Raw genomic sequence first — 22,483 nt, 5'->3', positions numbered from 1 at the left:
GCAGGGACTCCTAGCATCGTACATAAGTATGATGCTAGGAGCCCGGCTCCCTGCAGTGTGTTCGGTCCGGGACTTGCGGCCGAAATACGTCCGTCAATTACGGACGTAATTAGTGTGTGTGCACATACCCTAAAGGCTGTGTAACTCTTTAAAGTGGATTTTTATTTTTTTTTTTTAAATAAATTGTCAGTGTGTTTTGTGCAACTTTATATTTAATTTTTATAAAAAAAAAAAATACATAGCAGCTGTATCTTACGCTGAATCCTGAACACGTACCTGCCTTACAATGACGCTGATTGGCAGGGCAGAAAGACTTGCTCTGCCAATCAGCGCATTTCAACTATGCTGTTGTTGAAAGGCACGGATTGACGGGTCAACTCATTCTGCCCTGCCAATCAGCGCCGTCGTTCAGCCCCAGCAGACCTGCTCAGAAAAGAGCAGGCCTGCATTGACATAGGATGACATGGGAACGGGATCGAGGTGAGTATGTAAAGTTGTGGGGGTTTTTTCCCACTGAGCGGCATTATCTACGGGGGGGGGCGAGCTATATATGGACCACCATATACAGGGGGGCTATATGTGGGACACCATATACAGGGGGGGCTATATGTGGGGCACTATATACAAAACAATCCTCTAGAATAACGAGCATGTACATTATTCTCGTGGAAAAGCAGTGGATTCGTTGGAGTTGGGGCTATCAAGAACTATTCCTCTTTTCATTTACACCTGTTTTAATAAATCTCCCCATGTCTTGTATAGATGAAAGGTGGTCCCAGCCCAACACTGGTGGCTGCGTATGGCCTGCGGTGGGCCGGTGTGCTTAAAAATGCCAGGGCTGATTTTAAGTCCCAGTCCGGCCCTAGACTCTATAGACTACCAGAAAACAAAATATAAAGGCGCTTGAGAACTACAACTCCCAGATTGTATTCTCAGCCAAAACATACACAAAGCCAGGTTTCCCTGCATTTCACCATCACACAATTTCCCAGACATTATACAGTGTAATACAATAAGCCTCACTAAGAGGATAAGAAAATATAAAGGCAACATTGTGGGTCGGGTAGCGGCACGGTCCCACCTCCCATCAGGGATCTTCAGGACAGACTATCTGCCTATGAATCTTGCCTAATTTGTACTGTACATTCATAGCAACAAGTTTATCAGAACTGAGGGCGCTGGAGATGTTTTACAACTACTGATCCTAACATATAAAGTCTATTGTAAAAAAAAAAAAATAAGGGATGAATTTGATCTTACCTTATATATTCTATACTGTCTGCAGGAGACCTGAAGTTGTTTTTATCTTCCAGTGCTCCACTCAGATTGCTTGTCAGACTGCTACACTTTGATGTAGGCAATGAGTATCCATCACTATTTTCTTCATGTTTAGATCAGATTTTATATACAGGGACCACTGCGGGGCACTTCATTTTTGACTGTTATTTTCTTGTGCACCATCATCAATATCAGCAGCACCCAACTACTACTTTCCACAGATAAACTGTCCTCTATTCTGTACTGAAGCTGCGGAGGGTGAGATGAGAAGTTACTAGCACAAGTCTGAGGGATTTCCCATTCATTAGTGCTGATAAGCTGCATGTGATTCAGATGTGATTGCCCTCCTGTGCAGGTATATTACAAAGAGTATCTCCCAGCAAATCATGACTGAGACTGGATTCACACATGTCATTTTAGCAGTTTCCTCTGTTTTGCGTTTACTTTTGCCTTTGGTTTAAAAAAATAGCATTAAAAACAGAATCAAAACTACATGTGTGAATGCAGCCTTTAGGGTATGTTCACACAGGTCGGATTTGCTGTAGAAAAGTACAGCGCGTATCTGACCTAGAACCTGTAGGGAGATCCGGCTGAAAGGCCGTATCAAATTGTGGTGCAGATTTTAATCCGAAATCAACGCCGCGGAAAGCAGAGCAGAAAAACAAAACGCCAATACTTACCTTCACATGCGTTGCCATCGTGACACATCCCTGCTCCCCACCTGTGGTCTCCATTCAGCTCGGCCTCCTTTGCTGATGCTCATGTAACCTGTGATTGGCTGCATGAGTCACATGGAATGAAACTTCATCCGAGGAGGCCAACAGCATGGAGAGCAGCCGGGGAAACAAATAGCTGTCCTTTTGACATCGCCAGAGAAGTATGGACTATTTATTCAAGTTAAACATGAAAAGTTTCTTTTTTTTTTTTAAAATTGATTATTGTGGTGGCATCGCAGCTTTTCCGTTGCAATAACTGCAACATATGCTATTTGTTGCGACTTTTACCTACTCATGGAACTCAATAGGGAAAAGCCGCAACATAAGTGCAACAATTTCGCACCGCAGGTCAATTTATGAACGTTTTCTCAGCTAATTTTTTCTGCTGCATGTGAATGAATTTTGTTTAAATGCTGCCATTGTTTTCTCCACAATTAAATCCATTGCAGAAAATCAGCAGCTAATCCGCCCCGTGTGCACATACCCTTAGTATGCGAGTTAGGCTTTATTCAGACGAACGGGAAAAACTTCCGTGCAACGCGCGTGATTTGCACGCGCGTTGCACAGACCTATATTTGTCTATGGGGCCGTGCTGACATGTCCGTTCTTTCGGCGTTTTTCGCGCATCACGCACCCATTGAAGTCAATGGGTGCGTGAAAACCACGCATGCCGCACGGAAGCACTTCCATGCGAACTGCGTGATTCGCGCAAGAGCTGTCAAAAGGATGAATGTAAACAGAAAAGCACCACGTGCTTTTCTGTTTACAAACATCCAAACGGAGTGTCTTTGAGATGAGCGAGCCCGGACAACCGGACCGAACTTCACCGGGTTCGGCCGAACTCGTTTTGACCGAACACAGCAAAAAAAAATCGGGTACGCGACGTCAGGAGATAGTCACTGTCCAGGGTGCTGAAAGAGTTAAACTGTTTCAGCACCCTGGACAGTGACTTCCGATCACAATATACATGAACCTGTAAAAAAAAAAAGAAGTTCTGACTTACCGAGAACTCCCTGCTTCTTCCTCCAGTCTGACCTCCCGGGATGACAATTCAGTCCAAGTGACAGCTCCAGCCAATCACAGCTCAAGCACAGGCTGCAGCGGTCACATGGACTGCCGCGTCATCCAGGGAGGTGGGGCCAGATGTCAAGAGAGGCGCGTCACCAAGGACGCGTCACCAAGGCAACGGCCGGGAGGGAAGTTCGCGGTAAATACGAACGTCTTTTTTTTTTTTTTTTTAACAGGTTGCTTGGTATTGCAGGACCTGGGGCAGGAAGTGAGTGACGTCACAGCGTGATCTCTCGAGAACACGCTGTGTGTCTGCACTGCCAGAAGCTGGGCGTTCTGAAGAGAAGTGGATGATACTTCTATACACAACGCCCAGCTAGTAAAAGTAGTAAACACGCCCCGATGTACGCACATAATACACGCCCAGTTGGACTTTTACTTTAAACACGCACACTTGGACTTTTGCAAGCCTCATTTGCATAAATAAAAAAATGGTCATAACTTGGCCAAAAATGCTCGTTTTTTAAAAATAAAAACGTTACTGTAATCTACATTGCAGCGCCGATCTGCTGCAATAGCAGATAGGGGTTGTAAAATCTGGTGACAGAGCCTCTTTAACTGCCGATCAGTTAACTCTTTCAGCACCCTGGACAGTGACTATTTACTGACGTTGACTAGCCTCATCTCTATGATGGCAGCTGCGCGAAAATCACGCAGCCGCGCATCATACACGGATGACACACGGAGCTGTCAAGTGGTTTTTGCGCGCGCAAAACTCCGCGTTTTTGCGTCCGCAAAAACGCCACGCTCGTGTGAATCCAGCCTTAAGGTGTATTTACATTAGTAGTTTTTGCCATGATTTTTGTAATCGCAGTAAAAACTGTGGTGTTTTTTTAAAATATGCCCCTATGTAAATACATGCTTAGGGTGCCCGTACACGATGCAGTTGAACATGTATTACTCATGGTTTTTCCATGCTTTTTTTTTTGCCACAACATAGTGTGAACCCTATCTACTACTTGTGGCACCTAAGGGCCTGTCCACATGTAGCGGAATTGCTGCGTATTTTCAGTCCGGAATTGTGGAAAATACACAGCAGAATACAGTAACAGCAAAGTGGGTGAGATTTAACAAGTCTCGTTCACACGCTGCAGAAAAATTCAGAGCAGCAATTGACCTGCGGTTCGTGTTTTTTGTACTGCAGCATGTCAATTTCTGCTGCGGAAAGTGGACTGAATTGCTGCATTTAACAGAGCAGATGTCACCATCTCCCAGCATTGTGAAAAACACAGCAAAAGACGCATCCACGTCAAAAGACGCATCAAATTGTGGTAATAACGCATGCGGTTTTCGAATGCATTTTTTCATGCAGTTCTAACTGCATCTCAACTTCTCAACGGCAACATATGAGTGAATCCTAATAAAAAAGCAGCCAAAAAGCACAGATCTGATTTAATCCACATGCACACGATGCTTATAAAGTGCGGATTTGCTGCGCACATTTTCCTGTGGCAAATACGCAGCATAATATAGTAATAGCAAAGTAAACAGGATTTTAAGAAATCTTAAATACACGCTGCAGAATTTTTCCACACGTAAATTGACCTGCGATGCAGATTTCAAAAACTGCAGCATGTTAATTTATTGTGCTTTTCCATCTCAGAATTGTATCGGATAAGTTTATTTAAAAAGATACGCAAACGCACCTAAAAACGCAATATTAAGTTCTAATTTTAACATACCCAAATTCATGATCCCGCATGCAGGAGATGCCAGACCCGACGCGCGTTTCGGCATTCGGGTCTGGCGTCTCCTGCATGCGGGATATTGAATTTGGGTATGTACCTTTACCTTCCTAAACTGTGTTTTTGTACTCTTCAGGGTTCTTAGCATAGTCCTACTGTGAGAGCCAGGTCACTGCTCCATGTCCTGCCATGCATTTATATACATTTAATCGTGCTTTATAGATTGAATAGCACGTCATACTTGCACATGGCACTTTAACCTTGCACTATCCATTTTGTATACATATCAGGCACAGCTAGTATACTTCATGCTGTTAATTCATCTCCCTGTACTTTGATTATTCATACCCTGAATATACTACTTATCCTGCATTTGTTTGACGCCATTTTTAAACATTGTATGACTCCAAATTTTAAATCTTGTTTGTATCTGTCTGTTAATAAAATGAATTTCTATTTATTTACTACGTCTGCATTCGTTTTTTGACCATTTCTGTTTATAGGTTTCTGCTTATGTTTTTGGTCAAAAACACCAAGTCACACTTGGTATATATTCGAGGTTATCCTTACCTATAATGGTATACTATTTTGATATAATCAAACTCGCTATCTTACATACCATACCACATTATTGTTTATCTAGATAGCCTATTAGCACTTCATGTGTACAAATCGGTTGTATGTGCCTACTGCAGTAGCAACTCTATTCAGATGAATGGAATTGATTTTAAGTCGCAGCAATTTCTGCAACGAAAATCTACCTATATATCTATCTATATGTGACTGCACCCTTAAAAGGCAGTTTTAGGCACTTTCCCTATTCAGAATCAAAATTGCAGTTTTACATGTACGGTACACACCGTAATTGCATTTGCTATACTGTTTTCCAATGGTTTTTCTTTACAGAAGTCATGGAATGGTTTAAAAAAGTGTTTATTTTAATTCCACGCCCCTGATGCTAAATCTGTAACAAAGCCCCAACTTTATATGCAATTTAAGGCCTCATTTACACGAGCGTGTGCGTTTTGCGCACGCAAAAAAACACAGCGTTTTGCGTGCGCAAAAGGCACTTGACAGCTCCGTGTGTCATCAGTGTATGATGCGCGACTGCGTGATTTTCGCGCAGCCGCCATCATAGAGATGAGGCTAGTCGACGTCAGTCACTGTCCAGGGTGCTGAAAGAGTTAACTGATCGGCAGTAACTCTTTCAGCACCCTCGACAGTGAATTCCGATCACAATATACAGCAACCTGTGAATAAAAAAAAGACGTTCATACTCACAGGCTTGGCCTGTGATTGGCTGCAGCTGTCACTTGGACTGAATTGTCATCCCGGGAGGTCAGACTGGAGGAAGAAGCCGGGAGTTATCGGTAAGTCAGAACTTCTTTTTTTTTTTTTACACGTTCATATATATTGTGATCGGAAGTCACTGTCCAGGGTGCTGAACCAGTTTAACTCTTTCAGCACCCTGGACAGTGACTGTCTCCTGACGTCGCGTACCGGAACATTTTTTGCCGGGTTCGGTCAAAACGAGTTCGGCCGAACCCGGTGAAGTTCGGTTTGCTCATCTCTAAGACACTCCGTTTGGATGTTTGTAAACGTGGTGCTTTTCTGTTTGCATTCAGAGTTTGACAGCTCTTGCGCGAATCACGCAGTTCGCACGGAAGTGCTTACGTGCGACCTTCGTGGTTTTCACGCACCCATTGACTTCAATGGGTGTGTAATGCGCGAAAAACGCAGAAATTTAGAACATGTCGTGAGTTTTTTTCAGCGCTCTCACGCTGAGCAAAACTCACGGACTGTCTGCATGCCCCCATAGACTTGTATAGGTCCATGCGAGACGCGTGAAAAGCACGCGCGTCGCACGGACGTATATCACGTTCGTGTAAATGAGGCCTAAAGTATACCGGAACTACCTCAGGCACCAGTTCCCTGACAAAACTGCAACCTCTGCAGCTCATTTACTTAAGCCCCTAAAAATAAAGATAAATGAAAATGATGTCACAGACCCTGAAAAATGCACACAGTGATATCTTACTACAGGGATAATAAACAGTGATGTCCCAGTATATGGATAATAAACACAGTGATGTCACAGTACAGAGATAAAGAATGCATTGATGTCACAGTACAGGGAAAATAATAAACACAGTGATGTCACAGTATATGGATAATAAACACAGTAATGTCACAGTACACCAATAAAAAATGCATTGATGTCACAGTATAGGGATAGTAAACACAGTGATGTCACAGTACAGGGATAATAAACACAGTGATGTCACAGTACAGGGATAATAAACACAGTGATGTCACAGTACAGAGATAATAAACACAGTGATGTCACAGTACAGGGATAATAAACACAGTGATGTCACAGTACAGAGATAATAAACACAGTGATGTCACAGTACAGAGATAAAAATGCATTGATGTCACAGTCTAGGGATAATAAACACAGTGATGTCACAGTACAGGGATAATAAAGTGCTTTCACAATACAGGGAGAATAAACAGGGATATCTCTGCACAGGGATAATGATGACATAGCACATATGTAATGAATAAAGTGAACGGCACAGGAATAATTGTCATGGCAAAAGGACCACAGTGTTGTCGCAATACAAATCATAATACAAGGATAATGAACAAAGTGATGTCACAGTATGGATATAGTGAATAAGTTGATATAGTTAAAATATAATGTACACAGTTATGTTACAGAACAGGAATACTAAACAGTGATATCAAAGTATACAAGATAAACATTGACTGCTTCAGCTGCAACCCCTAGAGTTACACCCCTGGGTTTTTTAAACTCATTTACTAAAATGTGATATCTGGTCACTGCCATAAAATACTGCAGCCACCAGATTGCAGGGAACTAACAGACATGAATTTTGCCTAAAGGTGGGATTAAGCCTCATGCATACAGCCTTATTAAGACTGTTTTATTCGGAGCTGTAATAGGGCCTTGAGTCTAGTGCATGGTGCCTTTACTGTGCCTCTGATTTCATACAGAGGCATCCAGAGATTTCTGTCTGTCAGACGTATATGTCAGAGGATTTCTCCCCTAGAAGTTTTGCTTCTAGGGGAAAATAGCTGCGTACATATGGCACCTGACTGAGCCTGTACAGCAGTACACAATACAAACTCTGTGCACTTCAATTATACAGTTAAGATTCTTTTTTTATGGGCCCTGATCTCATATAGTCATTAATTTCCTGCCTTATAGAGGTTGTCACTAACTAGTGACTTGTATAGAGGCAATAATTGTCATGTGCATATATATCTCTACTGATGCATCCCATGATTTCATTTAACTTGACAACAGCTGCCTGGCACTGGTTGCTAATGTTAAGTTCACTGTCCACCAATATCCCCCAGATCCTTTCAGTTGTAGTTTTACCCAGTGTTTTAAATATTTTAGTACATAATTGTAAAATTTGTTTTCTTGTTCCAAGAGCATAACCTTACATTTATCCACATTAAACTTAATTTGCCATTTCTCCGCCCATGCCTTCAGTTGCCCAGATCCCTCTGTAATCTTATATTGCTGTCCTGTGTTAATTACTTTGCAGAACTTAGTATCATCTGCAAATTTGTAAAAGGGGTCGTATTTAGTGGGGTTCACTGACTCATGTCTCCCACTATTGCTATCTCCTTTTAATTAGGGTCACCAGGGTTATGCCTAGCTCCCCTTCATTTTCTTGTATAACGCTTATCTATTTGCCTTGCTACTAAGTGTGTGTGCGCGGTGATTCACAACACCAGTGTATAGTAAAGATAGGTTTATTACCAACACAAATCACAGTCCGTTATTAAATACGAAATACACAACACAGTAAATATATATTCACGGTATAGTATCGGTATACCTTAATACACGTAATAACTTAATATGTATTAAGTATTCTAGTACCTAAACAAACATATCAAATACAGTACACTCACGCTTGCTTCTATGTCCCACCCTCACCTGGCTCTAACTGTCCCTGTTACTAATGGGTTAATACATTAAGGGGCTGTAGGGAAAGAGAAATGGTAAAGGGTAGGTTGTAGTTGCATGGCAGTGAAGGGGTTAACTTGCTTTGCTGCTGATGGCAGTGAAGGGGTTAACTTGATTTGCTGCTGATGTACTGTAGTGTAGGATTAATACAGCTTCTGCTGTATATTGTGTGCAGGGTTAGGATAGGAGGGGGTTAATGTATAGGATAGGGGAGGTTGTTGTATAGGGGAAGTAAGGGTTAAAGGCAGTGGGAAGAAGCTGCAGGAGTTAAGCTATGCAGCTGCATGAGTAGTTATGGCAGGGCATAGGAAAGAGTTAGGAATTATACTTTGACTGCTGGTAGGGAAACCCCTGAAGTCACTGTCCATATATGTACTGGAGTCCCCAAGCAGAGCATCAGCTGATATCCATATATGGACAGTGACTCTAGGAATTTCCTATCGCTGGAGAGTGATGTCGGCAACAGTACGGGAGTCCCCAGGCAGAGAATCAGCTGATGCTCTGCTCGGGGACTCCAGTACTGCTGCCGACGTCACTGCCCATATATGGACAGTGACGTTGGCAGCAGTACTGGAGTCCCCAAACAGAGCATCAGCTGATGCTCTGCTCGGGAACTCCAGCTATAGGAAACTCCTGAAGTCCCTGACCAAATGTCGGCACCAGTGCTGGAGTCCCGAGCAAAGCACTAGCTGATGCTCTGCTCGGGGACTACAGCAATAGGCAATATGACAGCCCCCTGCGGTCATGCCATTGATAACACGCTGACACGAACAGCATCGGAAGCAAGCCCTTAGTCACGTGGGGCCGTGTTGGCACGTCATCATTATTACAAAAGCTCCAGGACTTCCGGGAACAGTTCACCAGGTTTGAACGGCACCATTTAGTACCGAATTTTTAATTAAAGTATAATAGCAAGTGACTTCTTTTTACATAAAAATATGAGTGCAATGCAATTTTTTAAATTTCTAATCCCCGGATAACCCCTTTAACGACATCCAACGTATACGTACGTTGTTGTTGTGAAGGACTTAACCCACGTTGTGTTGCTGTTGCGGGCTCGGAAGCTGAGCCCGCACCATCGCCAGCAGGTGTATATTACAGCTGACACCCGGCTGGATGGCCAGGACTGGAGCTAGTCTCAGATCCGGCTGATTAACCCATTAGATGCAGCGCTCAAAAGTGATTGCCCTTCGATACGTTTGCCCTTCTTTTTTCTTATCCCCATCCCTTTTTCCTACTATTTAATACTTACCTATGGGCAGAATAAAAGTTATTAAAAAAAGTTCCAAAGAGAGGAAGCTTTAACCCCTATAAAGTAAAATTGTCATTTATAGCCCACGGTCAACACTGGGGGGAAAAAAAACAAAAAAACATCATCGGAATTGCTGGTTTTTGGTTACTTTGCTTGTCAAAAAATGGAATAAAAAGGGATCAAAAAATTGTGTGTACCCCAAAATGGTACCAATGACAACTACAGGTTGTCCCGCAACAAATGAGTCCTCATACAGCTCGGGTCGAGAAAAAATAAAAAAGTTCTGTCTCTCAGATATATGACAACACAAAATGTGCAGTGTTCCAAAAGCGGATAAGATTGGGCACCATCAGTGAGACACTGGCTACACATCTATGAACTATTATTTATTTACCACATTATTATACCCTCTTATTATGCCCTGATGTTCTCTGCCCAGCCTACATATGCCCCCACATTATAAACTGAAATGCCAGTAAAATCTCAAACAGAACTATTACTAAGCAAAATCTGCGCTCCAAAAAGCCAAATGGCGCTCCCTCCCTTCTGAACCCTACAGCATGCCCAAACAGCCGTTTACGTCCATATATATGGCATCGCCATACCCAGGAGAACCCGCTTAACATTTTATGGGGTATTTGTCATCAGTGGCACAAACTGGGCGCAATGTATTGTGCACTAAATTGGCATATCAGTGGAAAATTGCAATTTTCACTTTGCACCATTTGCGGCGCATGAATTTCTAATTAAAAAACACAGGTGGGGTCAAAATGCTCACTACACCCCTTAAAATGCCTTAGGGGTGTAGTTTCCAAAACAAGGGCCACTACTTGGGGGTTTGTTTTACTATTTGACCTCAGAGCCCCACAATTGTGGGCCAATGCTGTGAAAATCACCAAAATAGACCTCAAATGCGCATTGTGCTCTTCACTTCTGAGTCCTGTCATATGTCCAGGCAAATGATAAATGCCTTGAGGGGTGTAGTTTCCAAAATGCGGTCACTTCTTGGGGGTTTCCACTGTACTCTGGTACCTCAGGGTTTTGCAAATGCAACATGGCGCCCAAAAACCAAGCCAGCAAAATCTGCATGCCAAATAGCTCTCCTGCCTTTCTGAACTCTGCCGTGTGTCCAAACAACAGTTTATGACCCCATAATGGGGTATTGCCGTAATCTGAAGAAATTGCTTTTCAAATATTGTGGTGCTTTTTCTCCTTTATTCCTTGTAAAAATTGAAAATTTCCATGTTTTGTCAGAAAAAACTTAATTTTCAATTTCAAAGCATAATTCCACTAAATTCAGCAAAAAAACCTGTGGGGTCAAAATGCTCACTATGACCCTTGATAAATTGCATCAGGGGCGTAGTTTCCCAAATGGGGTCACTTTTGGGGGGTTTGCTCTGATTTGGTCCGGGAGGGGTTTTGTAAATGCAACATGGCACCCAAAAAACATTCCAGCAAAATCTGCATGCCAAGTAGCGCTCCTGCATTTCTGAGCCATGCTGTGTATCTAAACAGCAGTTTATGACCACATCTGGGATATTGCCGTAGTCAGGAGAGATTGTTTTACAACTGTTGGGGTGCATTTTCTCCTTTAATTTTAATTTTCACGGCCTAATTCCACTAAATTCCACAAAAAAAAGGTGGGGTCTAAATGCTCACTATACCCCTCGATAAATTCCTTGTGAGCTTTAGTTTCCCAAATTACATCACTTTTGGGGGATTTCTACTCTTTTTGTCCCTCAGGGGCTTTGCAAATGGGACATGACACCCGAAAACCATTCCAGCAAAACTTGAGCTCTGAAAGCCAAATGGTGCTTCTTCCCTCCTGAGCCCTGCAGTGTGTCCAAACGACAGTTTATTACCACATGTGGTGTATTGCTGTTATCTGGAGAAATTGCTTTTCAAATGTTGGGGTGGTTTTCCTCCTTTATGCCTTGTAGATATTGAAGATTTCTACATTTTATTGGAAAAAACATAGACTTTAATTTTTACATCCTAATTCCACTAAATTCAGCAAAAAAAACACAAAACTGTCTGGTCAAAATGCTCACTATACCCCTTGATAAATTCCTTGAGGGGTGTAGTTTGCGAAATAGTGTCTTTTTGGGGGGGTTTCCACTGTTTTGGCACCACAAAACCTCTTCAAACCTGACATGCTGCCTAAAATATATTCTAATAAAATGGAGGCCCCAAAATCCACTAGCTGCTCCTTTGCTTCTGAGTCCTGTGCTTCAATACATTAGCACACTAGGGCCACATGCGGGATATTTCTAAAAACTGCAGAATCTGTGCAATAAATATGGAGTTGCGTTTCCCTGGTAAAACCTTCTGTGTTACAGGAAAAAAATGAATTAAAAACAGATTTTCTGCAAAAATATTTTGCATTTTCTTGAAAATGTGAGCAATTGCTGCTCTAAGCCTTGTAACGTCCTAGAAAAATAAAATGTTCGAAAAACAATGCCAACATAAACTAGACATATGGGAAATGTTAACTAGTAACTATTTTGTGCGGTATTACTATCTGTTTTACAAGTAGATACATTTAAATTTAGAAAAATTCTAATTTTCTCTACATTTTAGTATTTAAAATAAACACTGAATGTATCAATCAAATTTTACCACTAACTTAAAATACAATGTGTCACGAGAAAACAGTCTCAGAATCGCTTGAAAAAATAAACGCATTCCAAAGTTATTATCACATAAAGTGACACACATCAGATTTAAAAAAAATTGCCTGGTTCCATTAGGCGAAAACAGGCTGTGTCTTTAAGGGGTTAATATACATATTAAAAAGAAGAGGGCCCAATACTGACCCCTGTGGTATCCAACTCGTAACTGTAATTTAATCTAAAGATGTTCCATTAACAACTATCGTATGTTTTCACTTATTAGCCAGTTCTTAACCAAATTCCACATACCTCGAGTCCCAGCATTCTCATTTTATGTACTGACCTTTTATGTGACATAGAATCAAATGCCTTTGAAAAGTCTAGATACATAACATCCACATACGTGTGATAAGATTTTCTGTAATTTTTTCAGGATGGCCTTTCGACAACATCATGTGCAAGATGAGTGGTCTTGTCCAAGGAATGTCCGTTTCTGCATCTGTATTTACCCTAGTGGCAATTGCAGTGGAAAGGTATGTTGAAAACGGAGAAGCTGCTTTATCATATATGATTTTTGTGAATTGTTTTAAAAGAAATCATGAAAGTAGTTTATTATCTAGCAGGAAGACTACTAGTGCTTATTTTGGCCAGTGCTGTCCATCCAAACGATGAGATTTTTAAAAGGAAATGTCTCATGTATTTAGTTCTGTTAACTAAATGTAAGTATATTAAAAAGAAAATAAAGTGTTTATTATAAATGTTGCCGCTATTTTCAAAACTTCTGTGTGTGTGTGTGTGTGTGTGTGTGTGTGTCCCCTACCCCAGAGAGTGCGTAGTGTTACTATAGCTAGGCCTTCAGAAAAACAATAAAGCTGTGAACTGACATTAAAACTCCCATCCTCTAATGATATGACTCTGCTGACCCTTTTCCAGTCAACACAGCAAAGTTGACAAGTGAGCTGCAGAAAACAGGAAATTATACTCTATTATATGTACAGATATATCCACCTTTACATTTGCTTGAATTTGGTTAAGGTCTTCAATTTCTCATGAAATCAATTCAATACAAAATTGAAACATGCCATCAAAACCCTTATCAGGTTGCAACTCACATCACATTCACTGGGTGGTCACCCATAGACACATATAGCATAGACATTTCGTGACAGGGTATTGTGAATACAGTGGCATATGTCACCCACAGGCTCTTATGTTAAAAACATATACAGAGCGGTATACATTTGTTTTTTTTTACGAGATTCTGTTGTATAGAATAGTGTAGTTTACTACACTATTCCATACCCCAAAATAAGAGGTATACTGACATATACTAGCCAGACGGAGGTCAAAAGGACACTCTTTTGCCCTCCGTCGGGCTAATTGCGCCCTATGTACATGTTTATCGTGTACGCCAGAAGTGTTCCTGACGTACCCTCTAAACATAGGGGAGCACGTGATGTGAAGAGGGCCTAAGTCTTTTTTTGTTTGTTATAAAAAAGTGACACACAATTATTTCATACTAGTCCAATGTTTGATCTTACTTATTTTTTTTTATGCCACTGCCAGACAAATCGTGTCAAATATATGATAAAAGAAGTGTAAATAAATTTACACAAAAACCCATTATAGATAAAGCTCTCAAATGCAGTAAATCACATACCAAGCCATATTCCAAGAAGCAGCACAAAATGGTCTTTTCAATAGAGGAGAAATGTACATCCAGAACGTCACATCTACTGCTCATAATGTAAAATCTCAAAGTAATAGAATAGGGGAGGAGGTCTACTGACATAGTAGTTATTACTTATCTTTTTACTCTTATACTCATATCTAAGTGATGCCAATGGTCTATTTGATACACATGCCTCCCATCATTTGTAGTAATTGTCTTTAAAGCCGTGTATTAATAAATGCACACTATTGCTCCTGAACGTGAATGTCTGGTTCCTAACTGTGGCCTGAATATTATTTGATTTTATATTTCTATGTGGCGTTTGCAATTTTCTAAATTTAGCTTACCTTTGAAAGATAAGAACCTGAATAATCTTAATATCTTTTGAAAGTAAATAGCACCACACCTGGGGATGTGTGGCTGTCTGCTGCTGCCACCCTCCTCCAATGCCCACCCATATAACAGTTGTTGTGCTCTCTCTGTCCAACTCGACAGCCAGGGTCCCTTTCTTCCTCCTCTTATCTAACAAGATGTGGTGGCTTAGTAAGAGGTTGCAGAGTGGTTACACCAGCTCTTATCACTCTTGTCAAGCTCTCTCACTCTGTACCACAGTCCGTGCTAACTTACACTTCTCCTTTGCAGGCTCTGCTGTAATATGCTGCTTCCAAGGATGCATTCAAAATTAAAATCAAGGGGTTGTAAAAAACACAAACAATAGTGTCGCGAAGGGTTTGTGGACCCACTGGGCCGTACCGTCTTGGCGGTATGGCAGCTGGCCAACAGGACGCAGGTCAAAGTCTATAGTTCGTATAGGTACCTGTGGCAGCTCGGACAGTAGCGAGGCAGGCTAGGCAGGAGCTTGGCAGCAGGTGGACGTCAGGTGTGGAGAGGCAGGTCAGGTGTGGAATATAGCACAGCACGGCTACAGCAAGCACGACACTAGATACAGAAAACAGGAACAGGAAACCACTGGGAGCAGGAAACACTAGGGGGCCATTTGCAAGACAGACTAGGGATACAACAACAAAGCTCAGGCATAGAACTAGGGGGCTGGACCCCTCTTATAATCCAGACAGGTCAAAGGTCAGGAACGAGGTCCGGTGCGCGTGCTGCCCCTTTAAGAGTGGGCACGAGCGCTGACTACTCCTGAGGAGGCTGGGGCCAGCGCTTGCCGACTCGTGGCTGCGGCTGTCAGGGGAGGAACGGAGCTGACAGCTCGCAGCCACGGACATGACAAATAGTACCACACACACACACACACACCAGCCACATAAGTAGAAAGTATGGGACAAAGGAGGCATACAACCCCTGATCAGACACCTAAATAATTTCAGACCTCAGAACAATGCTCCTAAATCGAGAATCCCCTTTCCCCATTCTGTGCGCCAGTAGGAAGAGCACACATGGCATTTGCTGGCTGGCAGCAATAGGCACTCCAGTAGGTGAGGGCTTGTACATAGAACTCCTAATTTAATATATTATGTATGTGTCATGACTCTGGGGGTATGTGGACCCACAGTAAGTCCTTAGAACTAGAGTACCTGTATAGAAGTTGTGACAGACACGTGGCATAGCAGACACTATGGCGTAGCAAACTCCTCGGCACAGATGACATTAGGCATAGCAGATGACACTACGCGTGGAGTGGCAGATGACACTTGGCGTAGAGGATGAACTCGAATCCAACACTAGACTTCACTCAGGAAAAAACACAGATACTGGATACGGGATACAGGGACAATGGGAACAGGATGCAACTAAGGGACCATATGCTAATGAACATGGGTAGACACAACAACACTCAGGCAAGGAGGAAGAGGGCAGAGTCCTTTTTATACAGGGGAGTGAGTAGGGATTGGGTAGGGAGCTTTTTGTAGGTGCATGCGCTGGCCCTTTAAAGCCGGGGACAAGTGCGCACGCGTACCTTAGTCAGAGAAGAGGAACAGAGCGGCCACAAGTGCTGGGGTCCCCAAGGAGGGAGACGCCAGCTGGAACTCATAGGTCTGCTGTCACAGCCGCTGGTGGATAAGTAATGCCGGCGGTCCGCAATCACGCCCATCACAGTGCCCCCCCCCCTTCTTAGGTTCGGAGCGTGAGAGGAATCCCCTAATGAGAGCTGGAGCATCCACATTCTCCTCAGGCTCTCATGACCTCTCCTCAGGACCAAACCCTTTCCAGTCCACCAGGTAGAAGGTCCTCCCTCCTATTGTAATCCAGAATCTCTTTTACTTCAAAGATGTCCGAAGAACTGCAGGGAGCAATTGTAGAACATGGGGCTTTGCTGAATCTGTTCAGGACCACCGGCTTTAGGAGACATGGAATAAGTTGGGAATTTTGAGGGTGGAAGGCAGCCAAAGATTATAGGACATAGGGTTTATCTGTTGAAAAATCTCAAAGGGACCGAGGAATCTGGGGGTGAATTTGTGGGAAGGGATCTTCAAGCGAATGTTTCTGGAGGACAACCAGACCTTGACTCCAGGAGGAAACTGAGGAGGAATTTTTCTTCTCCTATCTGCATATCTCTTCATGCAATTAACAGCCTGGAAAATCGCAGACTTAGTTGGTGACCGCGGCCATAACAGTATGCCATATACATATATACAGTGCCCACCAAAAGTTCCGGAACACCCTCATAACTTTTGAACAGCTCGAGGTAGAGGGTTGAAATTTGAGATATATATCCCGGCTGAGATATTTAACGTTAAAGTTATCATCTTCATTATCGGCTACCGCCGGTATTAGCATTACCCAAAATGTACCACGCGGGTAAAATCCTAAATGTGTATGGGCGCGTGTGCGAGCTTGGGAATGTCATATCAAGGTGACTTTAAATTCCGTATTATTATAATCTGCCTCGGCGATACAAAATGGACCTGGTCTACGATTGTAATATGATTTCATGTGTACCCATTTCGGTAGTCGCTTGTGAATTTCAGAGAGCGCTAATTCGGAGAGTAATTTTCATTTTTGTACATTTCTATTGTCATATCACAAAATGCATTTGACCGAAATGAAAAGGATCACTTTATTGATGATGATAGGGCATGGCGAAGAAAAAATAAGATCCTATCGAGAAGTAGCGGCTTTATTCAATGCCACTTATCCTATCCGTGATCCAATTTCATTGTCAACTGTTAAAAGAACTGTTCATCGTTTCGAAATAACTGGGTCAATTAAAGACGCACAAAGATCCGGAAGACCCAAACATGCGAGTAATGATGAAAAAGCTTTAGCTGTTCTGCTCACTGTACATGATAATCCTCATACATCTGTCTCAAGTGGAGCACAACAAAATGATATCAGCGCCACATCAGTCCGTCGAATTTTGAAGAAGCATCATTATCATCCTTATAAAATACGTCTAGTTCCGGAGCTATCCGAAGATGATTATGACAGAAGAGTGGAATTTTGCGATACAAGGATGACACGATTTGATGATAATCATCAGATTTTCAACTGGACCTGTTTTTCGGATGAAGCTACGTTTGAACTAAACGGTTCTGTAAATCGACAGAACATGAGGTATTGGGCAGATGAAAATCCACATTGGATGAGACAGTCATACCCAGTATCCTCAGACGGTTTACGTTTGGCCCGGAATATTGCTCAATCATATTGAAGGAAACATAAATGCAGAAAATTACTGAAATTTGCTAAGAAACCTAGTGATACCGGCTATTCAAAATATTGCTGGAAAAGCTTTCCGCAATGTTTGGTACCAGCAAGATGGAGCCCCGACTCATTTTTTTCTGCGAGCTCGAAATCTTCTGAACGATAATTTAACTGATCAATGGATTGGTAGAAGAGGCCCGATAGAATGGCCACCGAGATCACCAGATCTGACCCCATTAGACTTTTTTTACTGGGGATATATAAAAAGTAAAGTCTATGAGACTAGGCTAGCAAGCTTACACGAGCTGCAGGAAATAATAGTGAACATTTCGAATTCAATCACACCAGATGTTATAAATAACGTTATCAACACATTTTTACGTTCGCTTAGGAAACTGTCAAGTTGTTGAAGGACATCAGTTCGAACATTTGATTTAATACAGTAATTGTTATGTTTGTACTAATACACATAATACATGACCTCGGTCTTGCTTTGGTTGGCCGGACAACACACAAACATAGCGCAGAGAGGGTTTGGAGTCGTTAAATATCCCTGGGGTCCTTATCTCGAGCTGTGTACACACACACACACATGCGCGCACAATCACACACACACACAAAAGTGAGAGGCAAGTGGATTCACATTAATCTAGCACTCTAATGAGATGTAAATCCGACCGTGTGACCTCCACGCAGTACATTTTGGGTAATGCTAACACCGGCAGTAGCCGATAATGAAGATAATAACTTTAACGTTAAATATCTCAGCGAAAAAAACATCCTATCTCAAAATCATTTCCAGCATCGTTTTCGTATTGAAAAGATTTTTCTAATGAGCCCCCACTTGACACTTGGCCACTTCAGATTTTGCTTTCCCCCCCCCACCGCCCCAATGGGGTGGGGGTGTTTTTTTTTTGGCGTTAACTGGTAGATTTTATGACCCCATTAAATCCCACCAAATTTCAACACTCTACCTCGAGCCGTTCAAAAGTTATGAGGGTGTTCCGGAACTTTTGGTGGGCACTGTATATATGTGTGTGTATATATATATATATATATATATATACAGTTAGGCCCAGAATTATTTGGAGACAAGTTTTGGCATTTTAGCTGTTTACCAAAACATATTGAATATACAGTTATATAATCAATATGGGCTTAAAGTGCAGACTCTCAGATTTTATTTGAGGCTATTCACATCCTAATTTGAGGAAGTGTTTAGGAATTACAGCTCTTTAATATGTAGCTGCTTCTTTTTCAAGTTACCAAAGGTAATTGGACAATTATCTCAAAAGCTATTTAATGGGCTGCATGGGCTATGCCCTTGTTAATCCTTCATCAATTAAGCAGGTAAAAGGTCTGGAGTTGATTCCAGATTTGGCATTTGCATTTGGAAGCTGTTGCTGTGAACCCATAACATGAGGTCAAAGGAGCTCTCAATGCAAGTGAAACAGACCATCGTTAGGCTGAAAAAAAATGAAGAAATCCATCAGCGAGATTTACTGTCTGATTTACTACTTAAAGATGGTTTTCGTTGCGAAATCCCCGCTCACGAATGTGTAACAGGGGATACACTAACCTGGACTCAGGACACCAGTGTTCTCGGAAGTGTGGACCAGGGTTCTGTAGTCTATATGTATGTAGCTATCGATTTATAATAAACTATTACGTACATATTGATGAAAAGAATATTATCATGTTTTTGCATGTCTTCCTTTACTGATACGGGAGCATAATAAACTGATAGGGACTATTGTCCCTCTTTCACATGCTTTTTATACAGTTTGCAATCAGACAGACATCAGGAATGTGATGCAGTACAGAAATTTTCCGTGACGTTTCCGCACATTGGTTTATACACTGCGATGCAGGCTTTTAACGTGCATCTCAGCGTTGCTCTTCACTTGGTTGCTAGGCCACAATATGATTCCGGCTTCCGGCAGTAGTACATGGAGGACGCTGAGCTGCCTGGCGCCGCATTGATTTGGGGTGTAGACTTTAAACTAGAGATTTACATATACTGCTCCGGATTGGTGACATAGTGGCCCTATGTTCCCTACCTCTACACATGTTGTTGCATTATTTATCTAGTATTATTCAAGCATAGATATGCTTATTTTAATGTTTGTTTGTATGGATTACACTGTTGTTGTTTTATCACCAGCACGATAATGCATTATTGTACTTGATGTCTTCTTATTACTATTTATATATAGGTACAATATCTGATTACACTCTGTTTTTATTATTACTCATTATGTTAATGAGACAACTGCTTTATATTCTACACATGTTGATGTATCACCATGCTTGAAAAAGGTCCCATAGCAGGACGGAAACGTTGAAGTTTGTGTTGGCTGAATAAACCACTTTCTTTATAACATTGGAGTGCTGTGGGATTTCTTCTACATTTATATATATTTATATATATATATATGTATATATCAAATCCAAAATTTGTATATATTTGAATATATATACAGCACAAAAAATATGGCGACAGTAGTCTGCAAACACCAATGTCACCTAAACCGCTAAGTATAAATAAATATGCATTACTGCTAAATCTACTTACAATAGGGAGGTTCTTAGCGCACATTTTGATCAAATTGTGTTTGCCCACCTGCCACGACAAGGAGTCCTCCATAAGTGGGGACCTACTCTGCATATACACCCAGAACTGGGACTAAGCCTACATATATCTGGAGATGGTAGGAACCAATATTAAACTAATTAAAATCACCCAGGGCAGAATGGGAGGAGTGCAAGATCAAAAAATGGAGGCCGTCACTAACCCCACATATATGGATCACATAAACACAAAAGTTTGAACAGCCCATTCCAACAAAATGAAACAAAATGTGTATACAGGTGGAAGAAAGCCTGTGACTGCAAATATACAGCACACAAAAAAAATGGCGACAGCACTCTGCGAACACTAATGCCACCTAAGCCGCTAAATATAAATGAATATGCATTACTGCTAAATCTACTTACAAAAGGGAGGTTCTTAGTGCACATTTTGATCAAATTGTGTTTGCCCACCTGCCACGACAAGGCTTCCTCCATAGGTGGAGACCTACTCTGCACATACACCCAGAACTGGGACTAAGCCTACATCATAAAGGGTTAAAGGGGTTGTCCCACAGCACTCTGATTCCAAAAGCTCCTAAAGTGGTTATAAATGTTCAAAGCAACCGATTCATATCTAGAACTTGCATGATATTTTTTTTTTTTGGTTTCCTGTATCCTCTTTCCTACTCCATGCCATGCCAAACGGGAAAGATTGTGGGAGGAAATAAGAGGAGGCACTACAGAAGCTGTTTATTGCAATACCATAATGCCTTGTGTGTGCTTCTTCTAATGCGCACATGCTCACCTTTCACGCTTAGAGGCAGTGAAAAAGCTGAGTACGAGTAAGAGACTAAATTATTTTGGTTACCTGGTGTCACGTTGGATACGTGGACCCACTGGGCCGTACCACCTTAACGGTATGGCAGCTGGCCAACAGGACACAGGTCACAGTCTATAGTTCGTATAGTGTACCTGTGGTAGCTCGGACAGTAGTAAGACAGGCTCGGTTGGGACTAGGCACAGCACGACTTCAGCTCAACACTAGCACGGGATACAGGTTACAGGAACTGGAAATACTGGGAAACACTAGGAGACCATTTGCTTAGACAAACTTAAGGTAAGACAACAACGCTCAGGCAAGGCAGGGTGCTCATGGGCTAATTTTGACTTTAAATCACGTGCGCGCGCTGGCCCTTTAAGAGTGGGAACGAGCGTGTGAGCGCACCCTACTGGACCCGGTCGAGGTAAGCGGAAGGGAGCGCTGGCGTCTCCTGAGGAGACTGGGGCCAGCGCTCGCGGATGCATGGCTGCGGCCGTCAGGAGGTGAGTGAGCCTGACGGCCCGTGGCCATGACACCTGGAGTTAAAAAAGAAACACAAAGTTTCAGGCTGCAATCCCCTCTTTCATTCATTGTCCGGCTTCGAACCCAGAGACTCCTGTATCCCAGGCAGTAGCTCTACTCATTGAGACATCAGAAATGTTGGACAGCTTCACTATAGAACTGGATAATCTACTAACCATCCATTATACAGGTTCTCTTGGTTGCTTCCTGCCTCTCTTGATTCCTTACCTTAATTGCCTGATTAGTCTCCCACTTTTGTCATCTTATATAAGCCTGGACCTTCCAGTTCCTTCGTGTCAGACTATGGAGCTTCCTGTCTGTAGACTAGTTCCATGCTGCCTCTCTACAAACTGTTTCTGTTCATTTGTGTACCGAACCTGGACTGTTACTTGACAACTCTTTTAATTATCATCTTTCTGCCTGATCGTTTCAGCCACTGGACTCCAAATCTGCTATAGACCTTGATATTAATTTTCATAACCCTTGATGTGCAGTTTATTATTGGCTCCTAGTTTCAGACTTTTCTCATGTAGGCATTTTTCTCCCAGTAATACACGCTGGATATGTGTTCTGTGACTCCAGGATGCTGCTGTCTGCATTAGCTCACATTTATCAGCACAGCTTTATTTGTGTACTGCTTTCTTCTTTTAATACAGACCATGA

General features: G+C 42.1%; 1 protein-coding gene across 1 annotated transcript in view; it reads left to right on the top strand.

The window, feature by feature from the left end:
* The window catches only part of NPFFR1 (neuropeptide FF receptor 1), a 200,443-nt gene that overhangs the window by 143,719 nt on the left and 34,241 nt on the right, over nucleotides 1-22,483 (top strand). The window contains exon 3 of the mRNA XM_075841566.1: nucleotides 13,054-13,153. Coding sequence (XP_075697681.1) covers nucleotides 13,054-13,153 — 100 coding nt within the window. The remainder of the gene's footprint in view (nucleotides 1-13,053; nucleotides 13,154-22,483) is intronic.

Source organism: Rhinoderma darwinii, chromosome 11 (genome assembly GCF_050947455.1).
Source record: "Rhinoderma darwinii isolate aRhiDar2 chromosome 11, aRhiDar2.hap1, whole genome shotgun sequence".
Taxonomy (NCBI): Eukaryota; Metazoa; Chordata; class Amphibia; order Anura; family Rhinodermatidae; genus Rhinoderma; species Rhinoderma darwinii.
The sequence above is the reverse complement of the archived record's forward strand: the minus strand, read 5'-3'. Positions and strand labels throughout refer to the sequence as shown.